General features: G+C 36.5%; 1 protein-coding gene across 2 annotated transcripts; it reads left to right on the top strand.

Moving 5' to 3' along the window:
• Window positions 1-495: 495 nt before the first annotated feature.
• Window positions 496-27,743, top strand: itga2.2 (integrin, alpha 2 (CD49B, alpha 2 subunit of VLA-2 receptor), tandem duplicate 2). 2 transcript variants are annotated; one of them, XM_065290326.1, is made up of 29 exons: window positions 496-632; window positions 3,414-3,537; window positions 7,429-7,538; window positions 8,093-8,187; window positions 9,233-9,347; window positions 9,448-9,575; window positions 9,663-9,811; window positions 11,544-11,694; window positions 11,838-12,003; window positions 12,098-12,174; window positions 12,273-12,411; window positions 12,550-12,695; window positions 13,360-13,503; window positions 18,264-18,461; window positions 18,548-18,675; window positions 19,067-19,227; window positions 19,416-19,678; window positions 20,168-20,250; window positions 21,244-21,385; window positions 21,608-21,700; window positions 21,797-21,873; window positions 21,962-22,045; window positions 22,994-23,096; window positions 24,219-24,329; window positions 24,480-24,590; window positions 24,860-24,973; window positions 25,067-25,156; window positions 26,653-26,769; window positions 26,854-27,743. In XM_065290326.1, exons 1-29 carry the CDS (start codon window positions 590-592, stop codon window positions 26,941-26,943), a joined length of 3,552 nt encoding a protein of 1,183 aa, XP_065146398.1. In that variant the 5' UTR covers window positions 496-589; the 3' UTR covers window positions 26,944-27,743. The 2 variants fall into 2 exon arrangements, with proteins under 2 accessions (XP_065146398.1, XP_065146399.1); XM_065290327.2 differs by having other exon boundaries at window positions 19,419-19,678; window positions 26,854-27,742.
• The last annotated feature ends 159 nt before the right edge of the window (window positions 27,744-27,902 follow it).

The raw sequence follows: 27,902 nt of genomic DNA, 5'->3' as shown, positions 1-27,902 counted from the left end.
AATATATTTGGTTATTATATTTATTGGTTCTTCCTAACCCCAAATAGCTGGAAGAAATCTAAAATGCAAGCCAAATCAAAGCTTGGGTCTTAGGAGGTTAAAGCAAAGCATTTACATTTTTAAACATGAAATTATATTATAATTATTTTACTGTTAAATGGTTACGTTTAGTAGTTTGTAAAGGGGTTTGAAAATATTTTTTTCTTTTTTATTGATAAACAATATAGAGTTCAAAGTACACACTTATAAACATTAAATACATTATATAAATGTAACATTTGTATAAACTGTGACATAAACATTTATATAAAAAAAGCATGTAACAATGTTAAGTATTGTGGTTAATATTTTAAAGAAAGAGACAAGGAAAAACAAAAAGAGACAATAAGGAAAACGAAATAAACAGAGTTTTTGTGAATTACATCTATATGAGTGACGTAAGCAGCATCATTGCGTATCTGTTCCGCCCTAATAGCGTTGCTCCGCTATTTCACACTCACACATAGATACACGCACACACACATACATATACACTGGAGTGCATGCGGATACATTGCATACATAGCTTGTGTGCATCCTGAATAATATAATGGATTTAAACATGAAAAATCTGCGGTTCCTCATCTTTTTGTGTAAGTACTCATTCACACACGTGCACGTTTACTTTATCATTACGATGTAATCGCGCTGGAATAACAGCTGAGTAGTTGTACACACCTGAAGGAGTTGAATAAGTGTTTGATCCTTTAAGATTTAAAAGTTTAAAGTTGTGTTAAAGTTTGTTACCTTCTTTAGGATTATGTTATGGTATTGATTCATGTTTGTTATTTGACGTGTAATGACTGCATCAATTCAATTCATACCATTTTATTCAACCTTCAACGTTTTATAAGCTTAGCAGTTTGATGTTGACATTGAACAAACGAAGCAACGCAAAATGTCAACAATGTTTGATGCTTTAAAAGTTAAAATCAACTTTATACAGAAATGTATGATTCACAACACAAATAATGTATAGTCAGCAGTGTAAATTATGAGCAAGACAACAGGGAATGTCCCACAGGATGTGTTGTAATAATGAAAATATAGTAAGAGTGTTGTTCATTGTCTGAATGGTGTCAAAGATCAGCATCCAAACTGGGCTATCTGGCTTACTGATCATAATGCAAGCAGTGGACTGGAACTACTCTCTCTCTCACTCTATCTATCTCTCTCGCTCTCTATCTCTCTCTCTCTCCTTCCTGTTCAGAGCAGAGTCTGAACTCTCTTATTTCCTCTTCATCTTCATGACATAAGTCTTCTGTTTTGTGTCATGTCTCTGTCAGTGCTATATGCACTACAAACTTTAAAAGCCCTCTTTGTGTCTTTAAATTCTAGCATCCTAAATAATGAGGCATCAGTCAGAGCACATATAAGTAACTTATTTGTATACATATATATAGAGAGAGAGAGCTTTATGTCATACTTTTTCCTACTCATTACTGGATATTAGATTAAAACTAAAGTATAAGTAGACTTTAGAGTTCAACAAGCATCAAGACTGATGATTATGATGTGTGTGTGTGTGTGTTGTTCGTGTGCAGACATGTTTTTACATTTCTGAGTCTCTAAATGTGATTGGAGAATTCTCCTTAAAAAAACTTAAAAATAAAGACTTGTATTTTTAATCTTCATTCATGTTTAATCATAAACACAGTCTTAAAGGAAGAATAAATTTTTTTTGCTGTGGTGTGACTTGCATATGAATTTGCAGAACTATTAGATTGATTCTGGTTCAAACCAGCTAATAAAAACCTGCAAAATAACATGCAGATTGCATGATAAGACCCTACATGTTTTATGAACACCACCCCAAAATAAGAGATGTCAGTTTGGCAGTGATGTCAGAAGATACATATTTCCCAATGGTGTTGTGCAAGAGTCCACTATACAGTATGTAAAATTAAATTCAGATGTTCAGAGCAGCCATCGACAACATTGTGCCTGTTTGCACCGGACAAGCAAGCAGAGCATTTTTAGCATGTGTGCCCATTCTGCTTTCACACATCAGCATTTTCAGTGTGCAACTGAACCATAGCTGTCTGTGTAGTGCCAGAATAACAAACCCAAGTTTGCGTTTCTTTTTTCAATAATTTTAGTTCACTATTCTAATGTGATTAGAATAGTGTAATTGTAATGTAATTGTTTTGATTATGCCTCAGCTCTGCATCACATGCAGCGTGAACCAGTTCACATAAAAAAGGTGTGAAAAAAGGTGTGAAAAAAAATGCGCTTCATGCTTTAATGTAGCTTGAATGTAACTAAATATAAAGGAAGTTTCCTGGCATGATTGTGTCACTTACAATATTGCCAAAGCATTATACATAAAACAAGAAACATACAATAACACAATAGTAACAAACATTAAGGTGGAATTAAGCTATGAGATGGGTGATGGATGAAGTACTACTGCAAATAAAGTCAAATAAAATAGAATCAGAGGATATTTACAATATAAAATAGACTTTGAAATATAAACATTTGAAGTATACAAATATACGTGAGAGGTAGATTAAAAAACTCTATACTCTTGAATATTTAAATTACTCCCCGCCTCAATCACAACAGCTCATAAATATGCTAATTATAAGCTAATTAGTCCCCGCCTCCACTAAATTGCACCAGCTCAACAAATAAGTACCATACACTCCAGTAACTGACGAGAGACGGATGACGTGAACTCCACTGCTTTGCTCCCATTGGTAGTCGCTCCCGAAAGTTGTTCATGATTTGCATAAACTTAAACTTTTCTCAACTTGTCACATCACTGGACGTCCCACTTCCTGTCGTCAATGCTTACTGTCGCTCATGTCGGCAAGCTTCCATTGAAATGAATGAAATCATGTCGCTTTGCTAATGCTAGTCTGAACAGGGCCTACACATCTCAAATATGCTATTGTTTTAATTATTGTTTCATTTGTATGGTTTAGACTGCCTGATCCACTCGTTCAACTGTGTGAGAAGAATTAAGAACAGACTGTTGAATTTAGAATTACCATTAAATTATGATGACCAGCTTTTACTCATCAAGTATGATCAATTAACTTCTCCAATTGTTGCATTTGAAATTGCATAATAAAACAATGGGGTATGAAGGTCTTGCATCACACTCAGTGTGGATCATCTCAATGTTGAAGTAACTAAATGTTGTTTACAATCTCTATGAGTACCCACATCAAAGTTTGACTGCACATAGTCAGTCTATTCCTCATGGACTGAGATCTCGTGTTGTGGCATGTCTACATATCTCATATTTCCTTGAACTGTAACAAAGCAACTTAAATTATAAAATTTCTTATAAAATATGTCCATGTTTATGTGTGCAAGTTTGGTGTATTTTCTGATCAGAGACTAATTTTCTGATTTTTTTGCAGGTTTTAGTATCGATATCTCTCAAGGTTTTAATGTGGGCACTTCTGGAGCCAGGAGCTTCTCAGGGTTAGCGGCAGAACAGTTTGGTTACACAGTGCAACAGTTTAGCAACAGTCAAGGAAAATGGTAAGATTTATTACATTAATGTATTATGCAGATGCTTTTATCCAAAGCGCCTCACAATGCATTCAAGCTATACATTTTATTGAGTGTTTGGGTTCCCTAAGGGTTCAATCTACAACCTTTGTGTTGCTAACATAATGCTCTACCAATTTAGATATACAAGAACACCTACCTGTACAGAAACATTTATAAGATAGAGCACTCTTACAGACGTGTATTTTTGTGACATGTATTTTCACACACATCCTGATAGCTGTTTTCTTTGATGATATAACTTCCTGTGGTCATTAAATGTGTCTGCATGCAGAGAAACCAAGTTCCTTTAGAAAACGTTCAGCAGGAAAACGTATGCCTTTCCTCATTCCTGTCATAAAAACGAACATACACATTTTCAAAATTTGATACATTGTGGGATACTTCCTTCAGTCTTAATGTAAACAGTGTGTTAGGGCCATTTTGATCTTCAGTTTATTTAATTTAATTTACCCCCCCCCCCTTGCTGGCACTTTTATTTTGCATTATGACTATATATGGAGATAGGAAGTGAAGCCAAAGGGGATCGCATTAGAAAGGAAGCGCTTGCCACAGTTGGGAGCGATATAGTTTTTTGACCACAAACTCACGCCACCACATAACAAAAGAAAATTGAAACCTTTTGTTTACATTTACATATATGCATACATCATTTTGAATTAGATATTTAAGTTGTAGCTTATTTAGAAGGATAGAAGATCCTATTTTTGTTTCAAGTTTAAGTTGGTTTGAACGTGCGTCCGGAAAACCACTTTCCCATATCTGGCTCGCGTGGTGGCTTGTGATAAGGTGAGACAAGCGGCCGAAACACAGTGAATGAGCTGATAGGCTATATTGTTAATATAATAAAGAGCATTGTTTAACACGACACATAGCTAAAGGGTCATGCATTGTCTGTGTGTCGTGTTAAACAAAGCTTCTTTTTTAATCATAACAATATAGCCCGGTAACTCGTTAATTTTTTATATTACGACTGGAGGAAATAGCACACAATGTATACAATTTTATTGAGTGAAAATATGTATGTTTGTTTTGTTGGAAAACTAATGTATATAGTTCTTTTATATACATTAGTTGTGTTATGTACTTAGTGTTGTTTTACCAGTGGGGGAAGTTGTGCATAATTGAATTAACTAAGGCCCTATCCACACGAACACGGGTATTTTCAAAACGGCAGTTTTTTGCGATTTTGCTGTTCGGCCACCAGTGCGGCCTGTGATTTCTTTTTCGAGGGCGCACAATGCAAAGCACGTCACAGCATGTATTTAGCCCATCATGTGTGTGGCTTGTCATGTCAAAATATATTTTCAGCGTGTTATGTAAACTTACATGCATCTCGTGTCACGTCAAAATATGTGTCTGCTGCAGACGCTTCAAATGGGTTTATGTGTTGCTCGTCATGTCAAAATATGTGTTAGTTGCATCATGTGAACCATGTGAATGATAATTATTGAATGATAAAAAACACTAATTAAATTAAATAAGTTTTCAAAATCTTGGAAAAGTAGGATTTTCTGCTCTCAAAGGCTGGGAGCTTTTCCGCTGTCAGTGCTGGAAAGCAGAAACGCTGCCAGTCTCTCACAACTTTAAAATACTGCTACAATCGAAATGGATGCTCGCGATTGTATTAGGGGCGGGGCCAATCTTACCCCCAATCACATTAGCTACAAGCGACAGAGAGAGAGCGACAAGCTACCATTCATTTTCAATAGAAGTGGACGTTTGCCAGCGACAAGCGACGAGCTCGCCGCTGCGCGAGCAAGGCGGGGCCAAAATAGACAAGCAGGCTATTTTATGCAAATGCTGAGCGATTCGACAAAGCGACTGCCAATCGGAGTGAAGGAGCAGCAAGGAGCAGGTCTGTGGTCGAGTCTGAGAAAATAATTCAAGATGGCGGAAAATGTGTATTTATGTTGATAAGTTTGGCATTTTATCTCATATATTTTGTTACTTTTATCGAGAAATAAATACTTTTAAATCCAAAAACACCGTTCTTGTAACTTAACAATACCTCTAAAGTGACTTTTGATACCGCTTTTGGAAACTAGCCAAGGAACGCCCATCAAGCGAGTGCGTGTCGCTCGGTGTCGTTCACTTTTGTAGCTAATGTGACTGTAGGGTTATGGTCATCGAGACACCATTTTAGCCCCACCCAAAACACTTTGGAAAAAGGAGTCGGACTGACTACCAAAACACACTTGTAGCCAATCAGCAGTAAGGTGCATGTCTACTAACCAACATGGGTTGCGTATATGTGGGGCAGGTCTATCAATAGAAGGTCTAGATTCTATTAGGGTAGGGGCATGTTTGTTTAGGCGATTTTAAATATCAACATTGGCTTTCAGAGATCATGCACCCCACCTTTAACTAACAGTTACAACTTTTGATTTTAAAAATGTGTTAGTAAATGCTCAAATGAACATGAACTCAGATGAATAAATACTGTAGAAGTTCATGTTATTTAATGCATTAACCAATAGTTAACAAATACAACCTTATTGCGAAGTGTTACCCTGAAATATTTTGTTATGTCTTGCGCAGTTCATTACGCAATCGTGAGCGTGCAATCAACAGTAGTTTCCGCAAAATCTGAATTTTTTTCAGAATTCGTCTTTAACTAAAATGCTGTATTGCCCAGTTAGTCTTGAGAACTAAAACCAGATCTGTTTTTAATAATGTGGTATCTCTGTAATAACTGCACACAATAAATGATAGGGTTACTTCATATAATATTTAGTGCCCATAAACGTTATACTTTTCCTATCTTTCATTTATGGCTACCTCTGCCGTGTCTAGACAGGTTTTTAATGTGAGCATTACTCAACAAACTCTAGGTTGTGCAAAGGGTCAGATGAGGCATTTCCTGCTATATTGCATGGTGTGTTGATGACACAATCACTGAGGTGTTTCATGCTTTAGTGTGCACCAGTTTGAATGGTGCTGATATCATCAATCTCATTGTGGAGCTCTGAGTAATGTAGGTCGCACTGGCCTAAAACACTCCTACAGACCCCTATGCAGGCCAAAGATCCTGGAGTCAGTGTGTGTTTGTATAAACAATGAGTTATTCTTACCCAGAATCACTTGGGGTTTACTCATATGTACTTGTAGTGACGTAGACCATGTCCTAATTCCCTGGAATTCCCAAAACTTGTGTGCATGAAATTTCACAACCTTGTATAAACAGAATTTTAAGGTCCCCAGATCCACCTTAAAAAATCTTTAGGGAGTTAGGTACTAAATAAATCCTAGCTGTATTAAAACATAGTTTTTTTTTAGATCATCTTTGTTTCATTTGTTTTATAGAGAGGTAAATTAATAAATTTTCTCTGTCAGACAATAGTGTGATGTAAGTCAAATTATAGAAATGCAGGGTAGTTATTTAAGAAACAAGCTCTGCATTAATGTACAGTATATACTGTAACAGTAATAGAGTCTGTTAATGTTAACTGTCATAGGATGTGACGTGACTAACCTTGTGTGTCACTGTTTGCATATTGCTGTGTTTAGTCTACGCAGAACATGTTATCATCCTAAGGAGACCTATTTGAGACATTCTGTGTAATTTAGTGGGTGTGTTTAGATTGCATAATGGACATTGGAAGGAAGCGGAGTGCACCTACACATAAACTTGGCTGATGTGCACATTCAGATACACACACCCTGCTGTGCTATCTCTGCTTATTAAAGGATAAAACTAGTCATTTCTACATCACCAGTATCACCAAATAGAATTTCAAAGGATTCTGTCTGCCATTCTTCAGACGAACAGACAGCCACAGGCCAAGGCACTAAAGTTTTACTATTGGTTGAGCTCATAAAAAGGTGCATTTTTAAAACACACCTTTAACTGTTCCTCAGGCTCCTGGTGGGTTCTCCTTGGAAGGGATACACTCAGAACCGAAAGGGAGACATCTATAAGTGTGACCTCAGCAACCCAGGCACCAGCTGTCAGACTCTTAATCTTCAAAGTAAGCAAACATTTCCCATAATCCCTAACTGACATCATCAAGCATAGTGTTTTCAGAGAGTTCAGTTAAAGGTGCAGTGTGTAATTTTTAAAAGGATCTCTTGACAGAAATGCAAGATAATATACAAAACTATATTATCAGGGGTGTATAAAGACCCTTTTATAATGAACCGTTATGTTTTTATTACCTTAGAATGAGACGTTTTTATCTACATACACCGAGGGTCCCCCTATGTGGAAGTCGCCATTTTGTGCCGCCGTGTTTCTAACAAAAGCCCTTAACGGACAAAATACTAAGTTGTCTCCGTCAATGACATTTTTTTTTTTTTTTGGTGATGCCTACTGAAGCTTCTCTATGCGTTTCCATTGGCTGCAATTCACAACCTCATCACTAGATGCCACTAAAATTTACACACTGCACCTTTAAGTAGTTCAATTTAAAGTGAATTACAAAGTCCAGATATAAAATTGTCCAGAAATATTTGAGTTTAACACAAATTCATACTCATCATGCTTAAAATATCATCATATTTATATCATCTAACTTCCTCTTAGATTCTGTCAACATGCCAGCCATCTCCAATGGCAACAACATCAACATGAGTCTAGGACTGACTCTCACTCGAACAACCAAAAATGGCGGGTTTTTGGTAAGAAGACCTCCTCTTCATATGTCCAACAACACTATGGGCTCTATCTTACACCCATTGCAATGCAGCGCAATGCACGTCTTTTGCTAGTTTCCACACTGCGCCAGCATTTTTTTGTGATTTTCACAAAAGTTTCACAAAATGCCTTCCAGGAAAAGAAGATTTCTAAAAATATATAAACATACAAATATAACAAATGAATGAACAGACCCTCTGCTGTTAAACAAACAATAAACAAACATACAAGCCAAACGAAGAAAACGTTTCATCCTATCTATATTTTTTCTCTGCTTATAAACTCTGAAATATGGGTATTGTTCTTTAAAAATATTTTTTAGCAAAAAGCTGAAATAATTGCATTTTTGTGAAGGAATTTTGTCAGATTCATAACGATTATCAAATCATACACAGAGTTTAAAATTATTAAATAACGTTTTTGCTTCAGTTTTTTATAAATTGGGTAAGCCATTTAGTGGATAATCACAGTATTGCAAATTAACATAGAAATTCATCAGGAACACATTTTTATGCAAATATTTTCTCTTCATTGACAAGACAACTCGTCAATGGTGGGAAAAGAGTTAAGAAGTAGGAAGTACTCAGGGTTTGGCCTATTTTTGCAAGCTCTAAACCCTACCCTATATGCTTTATTATCATATTTGATTACATGTTAATGTGAACTTGTGAAAAAATGTGAATTGTTATTTCTGAAATAGAAGCCTTACAAACATTTGGAAGCAAATGCTATGAATAATTTTAGAAAGCATTTACGGGGCGGATCCATAATGAGTCTGCTCTGAAGTCGGCAGCTTAGTTCTGGATCCGTTGTGGATATGCTCCGGAGTTTATTGCTATCGGGAAGTTTAATTAAAAACCATCTGATCATATCGGATTTACATGGAATTCACGCGGAAATGTTTCAAAATCACATTTCACATGTGACATTTTGGCTTTGCCTTTGTGTTAAACTCATTGCAAAGATAGAGAGAGTTACCTGAAAAGATTTATTATTATCATATGAAGTTGAATTTGTGTGTTTTTGTAGACTTGTGGTCCTCTGTGGGCGCAGCTCTGTGGTAGTCTGTACTTCTATCCTGGAGTCTGCGCAGATGTGAGCCCTCAGTTTTCGCTTCTGTCAGCTTTCGCACCGGCCGTCCAAAGTATGAACACACTTCTAAATATTCTCTATGAAAAGTTCTTGTAAACTGCATATCTCTATATGAAGGGTTAATCTCTGAACCATTTCTCTTATTTAAACAGCATGTGGCAGTCTTATGGATATTGCCATTGTTTTGGACGGATCTAACAGCATATACCCGTGGGAACCAATTGTAGATTTTCTCAAGAAACTGTTGGAAAGTTTAGATATTGGACCTGAAAGCACTCAGGTGAGTGACAACCACTTGTGCACTTTAAACCTGGGTCTGCTGTACCCGCTGTATTTAATGTCTTTTATATGTATTATTATTTTGCAGGTCAGTGTCATGCAGTATGCTGTTGATGCTTCGTTCGAGTTCAAACTGAATTCCTATAACACAAAAGAGTCCATGATTAAAGCTGCTTCAAATATTAAGCAGATGGAGGGATTAGAGACAAACACATTCAAAGCCATTGAATTTGCCAGGTGTGCATAGCTCTCCAATTTCCAAATAACCTTTGAGTGAATGTACTGTAAAAAGCATACTAATAGCAAACTGTACATAATGAACCACTGCAAATTTAACTAAAGTATAAGCTATAAAGTAAAAGGATATTTGGTAACACTTTACTTGAAGGGGTGTTAATAAGACTGACATGACACCTTCATAATCATGACATGACACGTGTCATGAACATAAAGGAGATTTTATGATAACAGTCATTAGGTGTCATTTGTTCAATTACGTCATTTTTAATGCAATGACATGTCTTTGTTATGAGAACTTGACATAAACCAAAACATCATAACTTGTCATAAATCTGTCATAAACATTACATAGCAGAATAATTATCAAACTTAAAGGATTAGTTTTAATTTTAATTTTCTTTAAAAAAAATCCAGATAATTTACTCTCCACGTTCAGTCAAGAAGAAATTATGTTTTTTGAGGACAAAATTCCAGGATTTTTCTCATTTTAATAAACTTTAATAGACCCCAAAACTTAACAGTTTTAATGCAGTTAAAAAGTGCAGTTTCAAAGGACTCTAAACGATCCCAAACGAGGCATAAAGGTTTTATCTAGTGAAACGATTGTCATTTTTGGCAATTAAAATAAATAATAAGTCCATTAAAATGAGAAAAATCCTGGAATGTTTTCCTCAAAAAACATAATTTCTTCTCGACTGAACAAAGAAAGACATCAACAGTTTGGATGCCATGGTGGTGAGTAAATTATCTTTTAAGAAAATTGACTAATCCTTTAAGAAACTACCTAGCTTTATGGGTTAACATTACATTAAACTGTCATTTAAATATCATTAAGTGTTAATACTATGTCAAATAATTTCAAAAACCTTAACAAAATGCAAAAGACAGTCAAAAGATTATACTTAACTTTATGTATGTGCACAAAACATAAACTGACAACTAACAGAACTTGTTCTTCCTCACACAGAGGATTCAGAAATTTTCTGACATTTAATGAATTAATTTAAGTACCTTTTCCGGTGATATTGACCCAACGCTGCATGGCTTAAACCATTGTTATTATTGTACTGTTTTCATTTAATTTTAGGTGAATCAGTCTCCAAATGCAATAAAATATAATTGTATCAATTTTAATTATTATTATTATTGAATGATTGATTTTATTTGTTAAACAAATGGATGCAAACTTAAAAAAACACATTATGAACTGAAGAATATTCATGATGCTGTTATAAAACTATTTGACAGAGTAGTAACACTTAATGACATTTAAATGACAAATAATATTTGTACCACTGTAGTTGAGGTCAAGAAAATATTCATGACCCTGTTATAAAACTATATGACAGAGAATTAACACTTAATTACATTATTAATGACAAAATGTAAAAAGTGGTCAGTTATGTTGTCTTGGTAATGTCAAGTTGTCATAACAAGTTATGATGTACTTATGATAAAAGAGACGCTCACGTGCTCACGTTCACAAAATACTTGCAAGACACTCACTTAACACTAAACTTTGTTTACACATGAGCATCTGGCAAACGCGAGCATCTTTTTTATCATAAACCCTTCAGACGACTCTGCATCAGGCACTTATTTTGACAAACCCTTGATGCCCATGGTTCACATGATGCGCCGAACACATATTTTGACATGACGAGCCACACATATGACAGGCTAAATACATGTTATGATGTGCATGTGTGCACGTGTTTGTTTTCCATAGAAATAATGCATTCCTAACCAAAAACGGAGGTCGTCCCGGGGCCTCTAAAGTGATGGTGGTGGTCACTGATGGAGAGTCACATGATGCAAGACTCAGGAATGCTGTGATTCAGGCGTGTGACAAGCAAAATATCACACGCTTTGGCATTGCGGTTAGTGAATGAAACATACATGTACTACTCTACTACTCTTAACCTTGATATACAGTGTTTAAAATGTGTGTGTATATGTATATTTATATATATATATATATATATATATATATATAAATTAATGGATTTTGTATTTTGTCCAGGTGCTTGGATATTATATAAGAAATGAGATTGACACAAGTAAACTTATTGCCGAGATTAAGTCCATAGCCAGTTCTCCGGCTGAGAAATACTTCTTCAATGTGTCTGAGGAGGCGGCTCTTATAGAGATCGTTGGAACTCTCGGAGATCGAATCTTCAACATTGAAGGTCCATAATTATGTTTATTTTACTGTATATTAATTACGAAAAGTCTTTATTTAAGCCTTCTAAGTAAATGAATTGATAACATTTTCAAATTCAGGTGTGGGAAAAGCAGTCAGCGATTTTAACATGGAGATGTCCCAAGTGGGTTTCAGTGCACACCAGACCAAAAATAAGGTGCGGGCTTTATGTGTCTGTATGGGATGATGTTTCATCAGGGCTGTTTTACAAATGTTTGCTCTACTAGTCGTGTACATTCTCTGTTATGGTTGTAGGATGTGATCATGCTGGGTGCAGCCGGAGCATACAACTGGATTGGGACCATCGTTCACCAGACTGCAGGGAGATCAGACATTTTACCCAAAAATGTGTTTGAGAAGGTTCTGGAGGACAATAACCATGGTTCATTACTTGGTACTGAACAAATGCCATGGGTCATGGTCTCATAATTTTATATAGACACATTAAACATAACTATCTTCAATGATGGTGTTGTAATGTCATTGTTCTGAGTTATCTCATTTGGATATGTTTCCTCTGTTGTCTTTTCAGGATACTCTGTCAGCACTTTAACTGACGGCTCTTCAGAGTTTTATGTGGCTGGTGCTCCTCGTGCCGTTCATAGAGGACAAGTTATAGTTTACACCATGAATAGCCAAAGACAACCCGTCATTGTGGATTCACAGAGAGGAGATCAGGTACACTTGATTCTTTAATAAAATCATTTGTGAAGCACTGTTTTGACGTACTTTTGTATTTCCTGCCGAAACAGAAAGTTGGGCTGGGGCATCTTTTAAAATAGCGAATAGCCTAAGAAGGTAATTTTTAGGGGCGGTGATGTCTCCTTCTCAAGAGCAGAATTCGTTGGAAAAAATGAAATACACCCACTATGGATGATGAATCACCAATAGTTTTGCTCTGTCTTCTCTCAAAAGAGAAATAGCTTATTGCACGTTTGTTATAAGTTAACTTAATTTACTTTTATATAGATGCGCTCAAAGCTAGCACAGACAGACTAAAAGCTCCACAGATTTTCATGTCATGGGGTGTTTTAGTTTGGGATAACTGAATTGGGTGGTATTTGGAGCAGGGGGCTCATTTTAAATAGCATTTACTTGGACAAAAATGTTGACACGCCCTTAATGCAGGATGAGTCATCAGTACTTTTGGTGTGTTTTCTGGGAGGAAAAGACTATACATTTTAAATGCATTTAAGATCATTTAAAAAACTTTTAGGAGTACGTATGTAAATAATAAACACAAAGTAAAAATCACAATACGCCTAATGACTAATGTCATGTAGTCTGATCTCTGTGTTGTAATGTAATATGTAATTGACGTGTGTGTGTTTATGGTTTGTAGATCGGGTCTTATTTCGGCAGCGTCCTCTGTCCTGTTGATGTGGATGCTGACGGTGTGACTGATGTGCTGCTGGTTGGAGCTCCAATGTACATGAATGACGAGAAGTTTGAAACAGGGAGAGTTTACCTCTTTTCCATTACTAAGGTAATATATATCCACTGCAACGTAATTCATTTTTCTCATTCTCTTACACATATTCTCATATGTGTCCGTTCAAGTGTAATGTGACATCACAAAAATAATATTCACCATAGGATTTATAGTATTTGTAAATCTATTATGTTGATATGCTGCAGTTGTAGGGCCATGTAGACGTATTGTTCAGTACTACACTGACTTAAAGCAACACTATGTAGTTTTTTTACCTTTAAATAATGTCTCTAAAATTATTTCAGTGATAGAACAACTTTTAACTGGACAAATTGTACTGTTGCTGCAACCTGAGCAGCCTCCTAGCTGCTACAAGCACACTCTAAAAGTGGCGGTGGAGGGTAGGAAACACAGCCCCGCCCCTCCCCCTGCCTGCAGAAGAGTGTCTGATACCAGGCACTGTTGCGCTTTTCAACCACATGGGGGAGCTTTAAGTCATTTTTACATGGAAACTACATAGTGTTGCTTTAAAGGAGCAGTATGTAGGTTATTGGTTGTACTAAATTAAAAAGAAAATATTATAATATATTTGTAGATATTAAGAAGACATGCTAGATATATATTTATCTGTTTCCCTGGAAAACAGTGCTGTTGCCAGTAATCCTGTTTTTGAAATGTGCATTCAGTGTCTCAATGTCTGTTTTTGTTTTGGCCTGTGTGATCCTGCCCACTGAAAATACACCCAATAGTGTATTTTGACAGCTTGGTTGTAAGTTATTACAATTATGTGTGAGACCACAATGGCTCACAAATGCAACCTCCAAAATCAGCCACAGATTTAACCAAGTTAAAATAAAAAATCCACATGAACGAGTTTGAAACATACAAATTAACAGATAAACTTACAGTGTAAAGCTTTATGCTTTCCATCATCCACTCCTGTAGGTGTCTGGCAACCCATATGAGCATTGACTCAGAAGAGGAGGGGGTCAGGGTAAAAAAATTATCTCCAATATTTTTAATTTAGAATGCCATACCAAGTTCAACCTCTAGATGTCAATAATACATACAGCTCCTTTTAAATAACATTGAATTATGACATCACAAAGAGCAGGGTTGTGTCTATAATAGCTCTCTATACCCTTAAAAAGGGAAACTAATTGAGGGAACATCGATTTTTAGGGGTGTCCATTAGGGATGCTCCGATCAGGATTTTTTGCAGCCGATACTGATTACCGATTTGTGATCTTCGTGATCGACCGATTCCGATTTTTTTTTTTTTTAGCTGAATTGTCCGCGATGGATATGTGTTGTATACGCTGTTTGATGGGGATGTGAAGACGTGTCGCGTTGTTGACCGGAGAGCGTCCTCATAGAAAATACGCATATCTCTGTAAAAGCAGAGAGAGAAATACAAATCTACACGTCGCACATGAGCAAAGGGGTGTAAAAATGCTCGTGCTACGTAAATAATGTGTCTAATTGCAGCCGCATTCAGGATCCTTTTGATGACAAGTAAACAGAAAGATTGGTTTATGAAATCGGCAGATTTAGCTTGCACCGATCGAGTCATTTAATGCCGTTATCGGCCGATACCGATCGGCAGCCGATCGATCGGAGCATCCCTAGTGTCCATTATCATAGTAAACATTAATGAAGATGCGTCTAAAGGGTTTATGATAAAAGAGACGCTCACGTTTGCCAGATACTCGCATAATCTCATGCGTAATCAGAGTTTACTGTTAAGTGAGTGTCTTGTGTGTATTTTGTGAACGTGAGCGTCTCTTTCATCATAAACGATTTTGACGTGTGTGCAGCAGGCACTTATTTTGACAAAAAACCTGATGCACATGGTTTACATGACACAACAAACACATATTTTGAAAAAGCAAGCAACACACATGACACTCCGAACACTTATTTTGAATTAGCGCCCCCCCGGATGAGCAGTCACGAGCTGGTGCCCACACTGCAGCACTTCTGGTGAGCTCAAGTGTCCGAATTCACTCACTCATTTTCATTCACTCCTTCGATTGAACTATATTAGTGGACTGATGTAGGAAAAAGTAAATGAGGCTATGAGGGTATAGGAAGCTATTTTTAATGCCCAGGGGTCTAATTTATAAAGCATGCGTACGCACAAAACATGGCTGTATGCCATTTTCCACGCAAATGTTGTGATCTATAAAAAACAAACTTGACGGGAAAATGTGCGCACCTGTAAGCAAACTCTGAGCCGTGCGTATGCACATTCTGGAGACAAGGGAAATTGGCGATAAAGGCCCTGAACCAAATGGCGCATGCTTGTTTAGTCTACAAGTCCATAGGGTGTCCCATCTGTCATTTTTACACTCCGAAGTGTGCCCATCAGCGCCCCCTTTGAACCCTTGATGCAGCAGTCTTCGCGCACTCTACCAACACCCGAATTATTCCGAAAGAGAAATCAGATGACGGAAGTGAGGAGTTCAGACTGATGGGCAACACTCTAAAAAACAAACGGTGCTATATAGCACCAAAACAGTTGCTTTGGATCGTAACGATAGAAGAACCATTTTTAGTGCCATATAGCACCGGTGAAGAACCAGTGAAGCACCAGTGAAGCACCAGTGAAGCACCTGTGTAGAACCATATAGTGCTATGTAGAACCATATGTGGTGCTATATGGCCCCTATATGGTTCTACACTGGTGCTTCACTGGTGCTTCACTGGTGCTTCACTGGTTCTTCACCGGTGCTATATGGCACTAAAATGGTTCTTCTATCGTTACAATCCAAAGCAACTGTTTTGGTGCTATATAGCACCGTTTGTTTTTTTAGAGTGAACTTCTCTTCCTTTTTCCGGCGTGACGCTCAAGTCTGTCCCAAAATACAACTTCGGTGCACCCTCTTGGACTCACGTCAAGGGTCCCTATGGTCTGCACTACATGATGTCCTCAAAGTGTGGACTCTGAGGAGGTCCACAAATCCGGAGTGTGCCATTTGGGACAGGGCCAAAGATGGTAAAGTTGTAGATTTAAGTGATATTGAAGAAAGTACATGTCAGGTGAACGCTTATAAGTATAGATGCCACACATACATAATTTCACTCTATGTCATACGTTAGATACATGTTATCATGAAGATTAGATCCAGCAGTGTTATTTGTGCATGTACTGAGTGATAATTGTTTCATATCGGCCCAGGGCCGGCGTCAAGGGGGGGCATTTGCGTGCCGTGCCCCCCCAAACAGGTTGTTGTGCCCCCCAACACAGTTTTTTATTAATTTAATATATATATCGAATAATTAAAATAAATTAAACATTGAATGTTTCATGACTTTTAATGTTATCAAATGAGGAAATTATAGATGATAAATGTTTTTTTTTAAATTAAAATAGACCAGTTTCTCTGATTGGTTGTATTGCGGGGTGTCATGCGTCTTTACGTCTTTGGCATATTTGTGACTTGATACTAGCAGCGTGTATTTTTGCGGCATTTAATGGATTGTGTAAAATATGGATATAAGAACATTTAGAACGAACCAGCACCGCCTGCTTCATCTGACTTTATGCAAACACCTATTGGCTCGAACTCGGAGATTAGAGGTCGAGGTGGAAATTTCAAATCTACAGGACACTGTTTTAAGAAAGATTAGTGTTCGTACACGCCGGCTTCAGTGTTTTTAAAGGTAAGTTAGCGTTGTTTTAATTAACATAAGCTTAAATGTAAAGTGTGGCTATAGACCGTTAACAGCATTACGACGTGATTATGGTAAATCGACTTTCTGGATGCGGTGTGAGCTGCGCAATGAAACCCATTCATTTCAACGGCTTGCGCCGCGCGAGGGCGGTTTTTTGTTGCGTTGAGCAAAGCGCCGCGGTCAAAGTTTAAAATAGTTTAACTTTTGCGCATAGTTTGTGATCTTCTGCACTTTATATGGGAAATGAGCTGACAGTGTACCAGTTGTATGAGTGTGTGCTTGGCTTGCACTGTATTTGTTGTTTTAATGGCTTGTTTTTGCAAGTTATTGTTGCTAATTGCGTGCCCCCCTTTGGAAGCCACGTGCCCCCCTGTTAGTTATAGTCTGGCGCCAGCTCTGTATCGGCCTACATCTATTTGTAAAATCTTAAATCCAAAATAAGTTTAAATATTTATAAAAAGCTTCTGCTAGAAAGTGCTTCTAGAAAATATTTTTGGTTCTGCGCCATTTTTGGCTTTTGTGTGCCCACATACTCCTACACACAGTTTTATAAAAGAGACCTCAGCTTTACAGGATGTTTGCTTGCACTTGCATGCTCTATTTTTATAAGCAGCTTATGTTATGATTTAAATTGAAATCAGACTTTTTCCATGTTTAAGTGCTATAATTGGATCCCCAGTGCTTCTTTCAAACCTAGCAAATGTGAAAAAAAGAACAACCTAGTAACTTAGTTTTGGTAAACCATTCTCTGTAAGCATGTGGAAAAAAATAGGTAAATCAAATGTGGCTCCCCTTGTGATGTCAGAAGGAGATAATTCCGCTTCTTAATCTGATTTATCCAACCACGGCACTGCCATTTAGTGCAGAGATAAACTCATTTCCATTTTAAAAAAGACACCCAAAACGGCTCATTTTTGCTCACACCTACAAGTGGCAATTTTAACATGCTATAATACGTTATCTGTGGGGTATTTTGAGCTAAAATTTTACATATGTACTGTACTCTGAGGACATCAAAGATCAAGATCAAGTCACACTTGAACACATGAATGTCAGCGTTTATTAATAATATTACAATTAAAATGATAAGAATGTGAGGTATATTTAACTTAATAGCATTAGCATCTGTGTTTTAGGGTGTCTTGAGTAACCAGGGTTTCTTGGAGAGCTCCCAAATGAACGCTCGGTTTGGAATGGCCATCACTGCTGTACGTGATCTTAACCTGGACGGCTTTAGTGATGTGGTGGTCGGAGCTCCACAGGAGGACAATAGCCACGGTGCCATTTACATCTACTTCGGAGATCGAAAAACCATCAGAAAGCAGAGCTCACAGGTAGGACTATAGTTAACGCAAAATCAATAAATCATTTGCAACCATATTTGCAAGGATCTAAACTCTTATTGTTCTCACGAATTCAGAAAATTCTTGGTTCACGCTTGGACCAATTTAGATACTTTGGACGTTCTCTAGATGGCAGCATGGATATGAACGGTGATTCGGTCCCAGATGTCGCTGTAGGGGGTTTTGGAAAGGTGGTCCAACTCTGGTGAGAATCTCAACACGTCAGCTATTATAACACCATGGGTACCAATTGATTTTCATAGTTTGTTGGGGTACAGAAAAGCCCAGTTAGATCCTATGTAATGAGATAGCATGCAAATTTCCAATAATTCATTTACTGCCCACCTTCAACAATGGAGCTGAGTGCGAAACAGCTGCATGGATAACTTCAGTAATGGTGGGATATTTGGTTGGGTTTGTGGCCAGGGAAACGATCGCTCCAGCTGTCCTGCAGATTCCCATTTTCACCACAGCGATTCTCGAAGCATCAGCTTTCTGTGTGACTGTCCTGTTTGTTCCAAAACAAATAAATCAGTTGAACGCTTGAGTTTTAATCGATGCATTCTTGAACTCTCGGCTAATGTGTGTGGTTGCAGGACCAGAGGGATTGCAGTGGTCACGGCAAAGGTTTCCTTCAACCCTGATAAGATCAGCATTTTGAGTAAATCCTGTCGATATGGTGGCAGGCCGGTGTCCTGCTTTAAGGCTAAAGTCTGTTTCAGCGCATCGTTCAGGCCGACTAAATCAAAGGCCGTGGGTAAGACTTGCTCAAAACAGACTGACTGACTCCCAAACTGACTCTGGTATATCTTGTTACACAAAAATCTCACTGTACTAACTGCAAAACATTTTATAGTTTCAGACTTTTACGGTCCATGTATTGAATCATTTTAATTTATAAAGGTGAGGAAAACACAAATGTACATACAGTATTGTTTATAAAAGCAGATATCAAGTACAACCTGACCCTGGATGCGGATCTGCAGTCGTCCCGAGTGAGCTCGCGAGGTCATTTCAGTAATCTGGATCGAGTCGTGCAGAAGGACATCAGCGTCACTTCGCAGGACATGTGTGACGAATATGAAGTCTATGTGCAGGAGACTCCTGACCTGGTCAATTCTATCGCTCTGCGTGTGGATGTCACTCTCGGCCATCCAGATGCCGACCCTGTTTTAGACATCTTTAGTCCGTCTGCATGGGAGTCTTTTGTGAGTAATGCTAATTTTAATGTTTTAACGGGAAAGTTTGCTCAAAACTGAGTTTTTCAATCTTGTCATTCTTGGCTCTGTTATATATAAGGATAGTCCGGGTATGAAAACGGTAATGAATAATAAAGCAGCTTAATCATAAATACATATTGTTAAAGACGGTACAGACATAAAATTATGAAAATATATTGTGTAGAATACATAGGGGTGGTTTCCCCGGACAGGGATTAGCTTAAACCAGAACTAGGCCTTAATTTAATTTGAAAATACAACTAGTTTTAACAAACATGCCTTACTAAAAGCATTACATGTATGCATTTTGAGGCAAAACAAAGGCCACTGATGTATTTTAAGATATGTCAGTGCAAGTTGTTTTTCGTTTGGACAGCTCTTACATTTATTTTAGTCTAGGACTAGTCTAATCCCTGTCCGGGAAACTGCCCCAAAGTATTTTATTAAAAAATATTTGTTTTGTTTTTGTTTGTCCAGATCCCGTTCTCAAAGGATTGTGGTTCAGATGAGGTCTGCTACTGTGATTTGGTCCTAAGTGTAGAGAGCGAAGAAAAACTAGGGTAAGATTTCTAAGTCAACATACACCTATTATTAAAGGCACAATATGCAAGATTTTTGTAAAAAGAAAAAAAATCTGCAAAACAATTGCACAGTGCGAAATATATTTTATGCAGTTGGGTACTATTATCCCAAGAGTTAATAATGGCTAAAGTCATGGTCGCCTATCAAAGAAGTAATTTTCTCGCTATCCTCGTTACTTCCTCCTCCGTAACCTGTCAGTGATGTCTTTGTTATCTATTCTTGGAGTAGAAACTAATGGTGTGTTTGACTTATAATTGGCAAGTGACATCAAATTATCATGAGATCAATCTGCGTAGTCGCACATGCAAAAGCAGTACTTGTAGCGTCTAACATGCTACAAGCTGTATTGGTTTATGTTAAAACAAAACATATGAAACTTTTTCATTACGTCATTTACGAACATGATTTGTGAGATTAATTTCTATCCGCAGTTGAGGTAAAGACTAACTCCCATTCCATGGCCTAGAAAATCACAACTTTTAATTTTCTGTCGGTCTTAGTACACAATGTAACTACAGAAGAGTCAAGTTTAAATAGGAAAAATATCTAAACACTTTGGTTATTTTTGAGCGCGATGCTAATGGTCTAATCAGATTCAATGGATTATGCTAAGCTATGCTAAAAGTGGTACCGCCAGACACGGAGATCAGCTGAATGGATTCCAAAATGGTAAAAATCAAGTGTTTAACTCTAGGGGAGCTAGAAAATGAGCATATTTTCAAAAAAGAGTGTAATGTCCCTTTAACCGCAACATCTACACATTTATTACTATTTAGTGACCTCTAGTGTCAAAAAATGACATAGTGTGCCTTTATCATGTGGAAAGAGATTAGTGGCCTTTTAAAGGGCTGTCCACATTTAAACTTATTGACTGAACTAACTAACTCTTTAAAACATAACAACAGCTAAATCTGTTTGCTATATTAAATTTGCATTGTATTTTTATGTATGTTTGTTTGTTTATTTTCTAGCAAAAATCCACTGGTGGTCAGCCAGAACAAGAGAAGATTGTCATTCACAGTGACAGTAATGAATAGAAAGGAAAACGCATACAATGCAAGAGTATCTGCCAGTTACTCCAATAATCTCTTCTATGCTTCTGTTACACCAATGGTATGTTAGATTAGTACACGTCCAAACAATTCATCTATTTAATTGTTTATCCGTTTATTCACACTGTTAAATAATCATTTACATTGAACAGATTAGATTTGTTTTACTGTATAGGGGCCCTCAACAATTTAAGGGAGAGGATAAAAACAGTAAACAAACATTGTGTCCAGAATATCCTACTATGGCTTTGTCAGCTGTTTATGTGTATTCACATGTTTTCAGAATGATGGATCAGAGATAAAGTGCACATTGATAAAAGAATCAGATACACTTGTGTGCCTAGTGAGTTATCCAGCCCTAAAAACAGATCAATCGGTAAGATTTCATTAAGTTAAGTGTAAATGTCTGTTCGTGATACGTACTGTATGATATCGCTGATATGATTGTAACCATTTGATTTTGTTTCATTAGGCTTCATTTGTGATCAACTTTGACTTTAATTTGAACCAGCTACAAAAAGATGCCAAAGTTGTGTTTGAGGCCATAAGGTAAAACAAAACTAAATTGATAAATTACAGTATAAGCATCTGTACTGCAGGTTCACATTGTTAATGGATGATTGATTTTTGACTGCAGTGATAGCACAGAGGAATCTCCAGCTGATAACAAGATCTCTGTTTCTATACCTGTCCAATATAACTCGGAGATCATCCTAAGCAGGTCAGATTTATAATACAATTTTGTTCATCTTCAGTTTATTGTACATCACTTCATAAACCAAACAGGGATCTCCAACCTTTTTGTGAGCAAGGGCTACCACAATGGATAAAACTTTTTTGATATAGTCTACTCAAAACTTTGTTTTACTTGTTGATATGTTTTATCATTGTTTAAAATGTTAACATACATAAAAAAGCCAAGCAAATATAAAAATATGTATCAAATAAATATAAAAATTGAGACTATTAGTAGAATGTGCTTTGCCAGCAACTGACAGACTCCGTGTGGGCAACCTGGTGCCCCTAGGCACCATGTTGGAGACCACTGCTCTAAAAAAAAAATTTTCAGCATATTCACCCAACCCTTGTGGCCTGGGAATTTACCTAACCCTTTGGGTTGTAATTTAACAGACTGGGTTGTTTTAACCCATTGTTGAGTCAAATATAAACATTATCTGTGTTAAAAACCCAATGGCTGTGTTTCCCCTTTCCTTTTTGACCCAACAATGGGTGGAAAATAACCCAACATTTGTAATAACATTAAAATTTAGGTAGTGCAGTGACCATTTTTGATTAGTTTTAGGTAATTTATTTTTTTATATTATTGATACTGTACTACTGAATATGTATTGGTTATCATATTTTACCTGTGCGAGATACAGTAAATATAATAGTTAAAATTGAAAAAGTAAACAAATGTTGATTAAATTTAGAACAATAACATCAGCAAAGCACAGCAGTGGTTTAAAGTGTTTTCCCTTATCCAAACTTTAATATTAAAAGAAATGTCAAATGAACCAGAGAATTATAACTGTAAGAAATATTTTTATCTAACAAGTTTTTAAACGCATTTGTTATAATCATTTCAAAACGAATATTTTGAACGCTTGTCCAGGACTGAATTGTAAAATTACCTACAAGATTTTTCACTCTTATCTTTTTTATTCAGAGAGGCAAACATAAATGTTTATTTACTCGAGAGAGATGATGAAATCGCAACCACAGTGAAGAAATTCAAGGACATTGGCCCAGATTTTAATTTTAATTTGAAGGTGAGTTCGGTTTGATTTAGTTGACTGAGTTGTTGATAATGTGCTCACTATCACCATCTACTGGTTTGCTTAAAAACTTTAGTAAACAATTCACCAGCTTACTACTTACTAAATACTCTGTGTATGCATTTATTATTAAGTTAGTGGTTTTGTGACTATGTCTTTGTAAACAAAGATATGTTAAAATTTATGTGAAGTTATTTGTTATATCAGTAAGGTTGAGTACACTGCATTGTGGGATACATTTAGAGCACTGTATATAAATAAGTTGGTGAAAGAAATAGTGCACTTTATTTATGTACACTTAGTAAATGTACTTTTTTTACACAGACATTTTGGACTTACAAACATCTAAGTGTACTCAACTGTGCTATTTTGCTATATATATATATATATATATAGCGCCTCCTGCAGCCATGGTACAGCAGCAAAGTACTTTATTGTTATTCCGGTATGAGAGTATAGTTTTACATAAGAGAAGAGTCAAGTTTTAAAAAATATCAAAACTTTTCGGTTATTTTATAGCGCGATGCTAACGGTCTAATCAGATTCAATGGATTGGGCTAAGCTATGCTAAAAGTGGTACCACCAGAACGAAGATCGGCTGAATGGATTCCAAAACGCAAAAATTTAAATGTTTAAATCTAGGGGAGCTGAAAAATGTGAATATTTTCAAAAAAAAGTGGAGTGTCCACTTTGACCTGTGAATGCACTTTAAAGGTGCAGTGTGTAAATTCTAGTGGTGAGGTTGCGAATTGCAACCAACGTCTAAGTCCACGGCTCACTCCTCGCTTTTAAAACATAGAGAAGCTACAGTAGCTGCCACAGGACAAACATGTCATCGTTGGAGACAACTTAGTAAAAAAAGTTTGTCTGCTAAGGGCTTCTGTAGAAACATGGCGGCACAAAATGGTGACTTCCATGTAAGGGGACCCTCAGTGTATGTAGATAAAAATGTCTCGTTCTAAGGAAATAAAGACATAACGGTTCATTATGAAAGGTCTTTATACACTACTGATATTATAGTTACGTATATTTTATTGCATTTCTGTCCAGAGATCATCCTAAAAGTTACACACTGCACCTTTAAGCCAAAATGCATAAATGTATTTATTTCTGCAGATCTCAACAGGAACTGTTCCAGTCAGCCTCATTTACCTCACCGTCTCACTGCCCAACAGCACCAAAACTGGAAATCCTCTGCTGTACGTGACCTCGGTTAAAACGTCACCTGTGAGTATCAGTTCATCTTAAACGTCTTTAAAACCTTTGGCACGGCTAAACATCTTTTCATACAATTTATTCAACAAGAGTTTTGCACATGTGGGAATAATTTGATTTCATGATTCGATTACCAAATACTGTTTTAATTTCACGCAACAGCCTGAAAAGATACACTGTGCAGACAGCCATCTGATTGATCCATTTAAGATCAGCGAAAAACCTTATAGCGCCGGAATAACCGAGGAGAGCTTCAGAGGAACAAAGGATCTGGTTAGTGCTTCTGGCTGTTTGTCTACAATCCTTTTGAATCCAAAAATGAGAAAAACACTTTCATTTAATATGACATTTTTATTGATTATGACTTACAAAGGAAATCATAATGAATGAAGTATGAAACCTTGTAATAGTTGTTTGTACAGTAATGACTTTTATCATTTTCGCATGATGACTGTTGATTACAGTACAAATAACAGGATGTCTTGGGTTTTTCCAGCCTCAGAGCTGTAACTGTATCTATATCATGTGTTGCCCATGCACAGAACTGTAAAACTGCATCATGTCAGTCAATGAAATGCATCCTGAAGGACCTGGAAGAGAAGAAGGATTATTATGTCAATGTGACTACCAAAATATGGACGGCTACTTTTGCAAAGGTAAGATCATCAGCCTGACTGATGCAAAGCCGGACTAATGTGCCTCAAATATGAAGTCTCACCATGTACCTGTACCTGTTTGTCCATTTCAAGGCTGATTTCCTGTCCGTCTTACTTTCTGTGGGAGCTGACATAGAGACATCTCAATCTGATTTACTCTTCATTGAACAGAAGCATTTGGAGGTATAGTTTTGCTTATTTCTTCAAAATCTGTGAACCTTTTACATGAAATCACCCTATATAGTTGAAAGAACATCCAGCGAAATTATAACCTTGATATATTTACTACTGACTATTGAGTAAGATCATTTCAAAGATACCTATGCAGTTTTAAAGTATTTTGAAACCGGACACAGTTATGTCTCTAAAACTAATCTCTTTACGCTTATTCGCATATTCATATCTATGGTCCGAGCTGTGCGATTGAGTAGAGGTGGAGACTTATTTGCATATTCATAGATCTGCGTAAACTAAATAATATATAACATTCAAGCCATTTTAATCATGTAGAAATTACTGTCACATATGCTATTATGATGCTTAAAGATGAGTTTTAACCCCTTAGCTGGTGCAGCCATTTTTGAGTGGGGGGGTGAAAATTTGATGTAAACAAAATCTGGCATTTTTGGTCTAGAAGCCTAATCTTGGTGTTGTTTTAAAGAAGACACTTTAAGGTTTTTTACATAAGTGACTGTAGGTAAAAATATAAAATTAAAAATTAAAAAAGATAATGTTTCACGCCATAAATGCTATAAAATCTACAAGTCTAAACTAGTTATGATCCAAATTTCAAGTTAAAGGGATAGTTCGGCCAAAAATGATATTAAACCCATGATTTACTCACCCCCACGCTGTCCGAGATGCATATCACATTTTTTTAATCTTATAAGATGTAAAAAATCTTTAGCAGGATATAAATGTTTTCATAAATTAATCAATTACTCTCCCTACATAATTTATTTGATAAAACACAGTTGAAATATGTATTCTAGAGGCTTACCATGGCTTTCAATGATATATAGTTAAAATTGACCGGAAACTATAAGATTATGAGGGGTGGGCTACAATATTGTCATCAAACTACACTCTTTAAAATAAATGTGCTTAAAAGAATGTTTATAATGATGTCATAGAAGAACCATTTTTGTTCCTCAAAGAACCATTCAATGAATGGTACTTAGAAGAACAACTTTTTTCATAATTCATAAGTCTAAAGAACCTTTTCACCAGCAAGACATTTTTTGGGGGTTGTTTATGGAACCGTTCCGCCAAAAATGGTTCTTCTATGACATCATGAAGCACATTTATTTCTAGGAGTGTGTATGTAATAAATGTAGCAGACAGCCAGGGTAGTAAAAATGAGGATTCAGAACATGTCAACATACTGAAAGGGGAGGGGGACAGATTTTATACTGTAGTATTACAACGATGTATTTATCTACTTAGAAACTTGTTGTGCGTTCATTTACACCTTTAAAAATGAAGGTGGTTAAAGGTTAGTCAAAGGTTCTTTAAAGAGACATTTCTTTACCTTTTTTCCTAATCTGAAGAACCTTTTTTTCACTACAAAGTTCCTTTTGTGACACAGAAAGTTTCTGACATACCGATGTTCTCATTTTGTTAACCAGAGAGATGAAAAGTCCTGTTTCTATAGCTCATGAATTAAACCTGTATTGCAGGTTGGACTCACAGTGAGCAAACCTGGAGCTAAAGGAGATGTTCCAGTTGGAGTTATCGCAGGCAGTGTTATCGGTGGTCTGTTGTTATTGGCTCTTGCAGTTGCATTGCTATGGAAGGTACTTTATTTATTTTTTTCAGCTTTTTGTGACTGTCTTTGCTTCATTAAAAAAAAAAAAAAAATGCTTTCTCTCTTTACTCAGCTTGGCTTCTTCAAGAGAAAATATCAACCACTGATGAAGAACGCAGAGAATGGAGCCGAGGCTCAGGAACTGGAGGAGAACCCCGAGTAAAGACTCTGAATTCACTTCAATTCTTCATTCTGAACTTCTACATGTAGGTCACTGTTACAGTTGCTAGACCTAAATATTAGTTCACACCAGTTACCATTCACATTATTGGCATTCCATTCATACAGTATCTGTGACCCTGTCTTTAAAATCCAAGCTGAAATATTATAAGCTGATTAAGAGCATCAAAGTTTGATTTCACTCAGTCGATATGAAAGATATCAAGGTTATATTTTTACAGATTGTTCTTTATATTACGTAGCGTAGGATGATTTTATGTAGAAAACAGTAAATCACTTTAGCTTGGTTCTCACTGACTGGGTCACCTTTATTGCTATATGCTTGACTTGAAAAGTGTATCTTTACACTGCATCTACTGTATTCGGTGTAGCCTTACCACCTCAGGTTTAGGTCACATTCAGCTTTAAGAAATTGTCAATAATATACAGAGGAAATGAGATCATTGGTGTCATATGCTGGCATATGTGGAATTAATTGCCCAAGCAAGTATAGTATGTTTAGGTAACACTTTACTTGAAGGGGTGTTTAAGACTGACACGACACAGGGAGATTTTATGCAGATTTATGACAACTGTCATTTAGTGTCATTTGACCAACTATGTCATTTTTAATGCAAAGATGACATTGTTTGAAAGTCTTTGTTATGACAACTTGACATAAACCAATACATCATAACTTGTCATAAACATGACATAGCAGAATAATTATTAAACTTTAGAAACTACCTAGCTGTATGGGTTTTACTATGTCAAATAATTTTTAAATACCTTAACACAATGCAACAAACACGTCAAAATTGACCCAATGCTGCATGGCTTAACCCATAATTGGACTGTTTTCATTTAATTTTAGGTGAATCAGTCTCCAAATGCAATAAAATGTAATTTTATCACTTTTAATAATTATTTTTTTATTGAATGATTGATTTTATTTCTTAAACA

This window comes from Paramisgurnus dabryanus, chromosome 10 (assembly GCF_030506205.2).
Source record: "Paramisgurnus dabryanus chromosome 10, PD_genome_1.1, whole genome shotgun sequence".
NCBI lineage: Eukaryota > Metazoa > Chordata > Actinopteri > Cypriniformes > Cobitidae > Paramisgurnus > Paramisgurnus dabryanus.
Note: the sequence above shows the minus strand (reverse complement) of the source record. Positions and strands in the feature narration are given on the sequence as shown.

Coding starts and splice junctions, on each gene's coding strand:
- itga2.2 (XM_065290326.1), top strand. CDS start 590: ATGGATTTAAACATGAAAAATCTGCGGTTCCTCATCTTTTTGT. Junction 13,504..18,263: donor ACCTCTTTTCCATTACTAAG/GTAATATATATC, acceptor TCTGTGTTTTAG/GGTGTCTTGAGTAACCAGGG. Junction 25,157..26,652: donor TTGAACAGAAGCATTTGGAG/GTATAGTTTTGC, acceptor CCTGTATTGCAG/GTTGGACTCACAGTGAGCAA.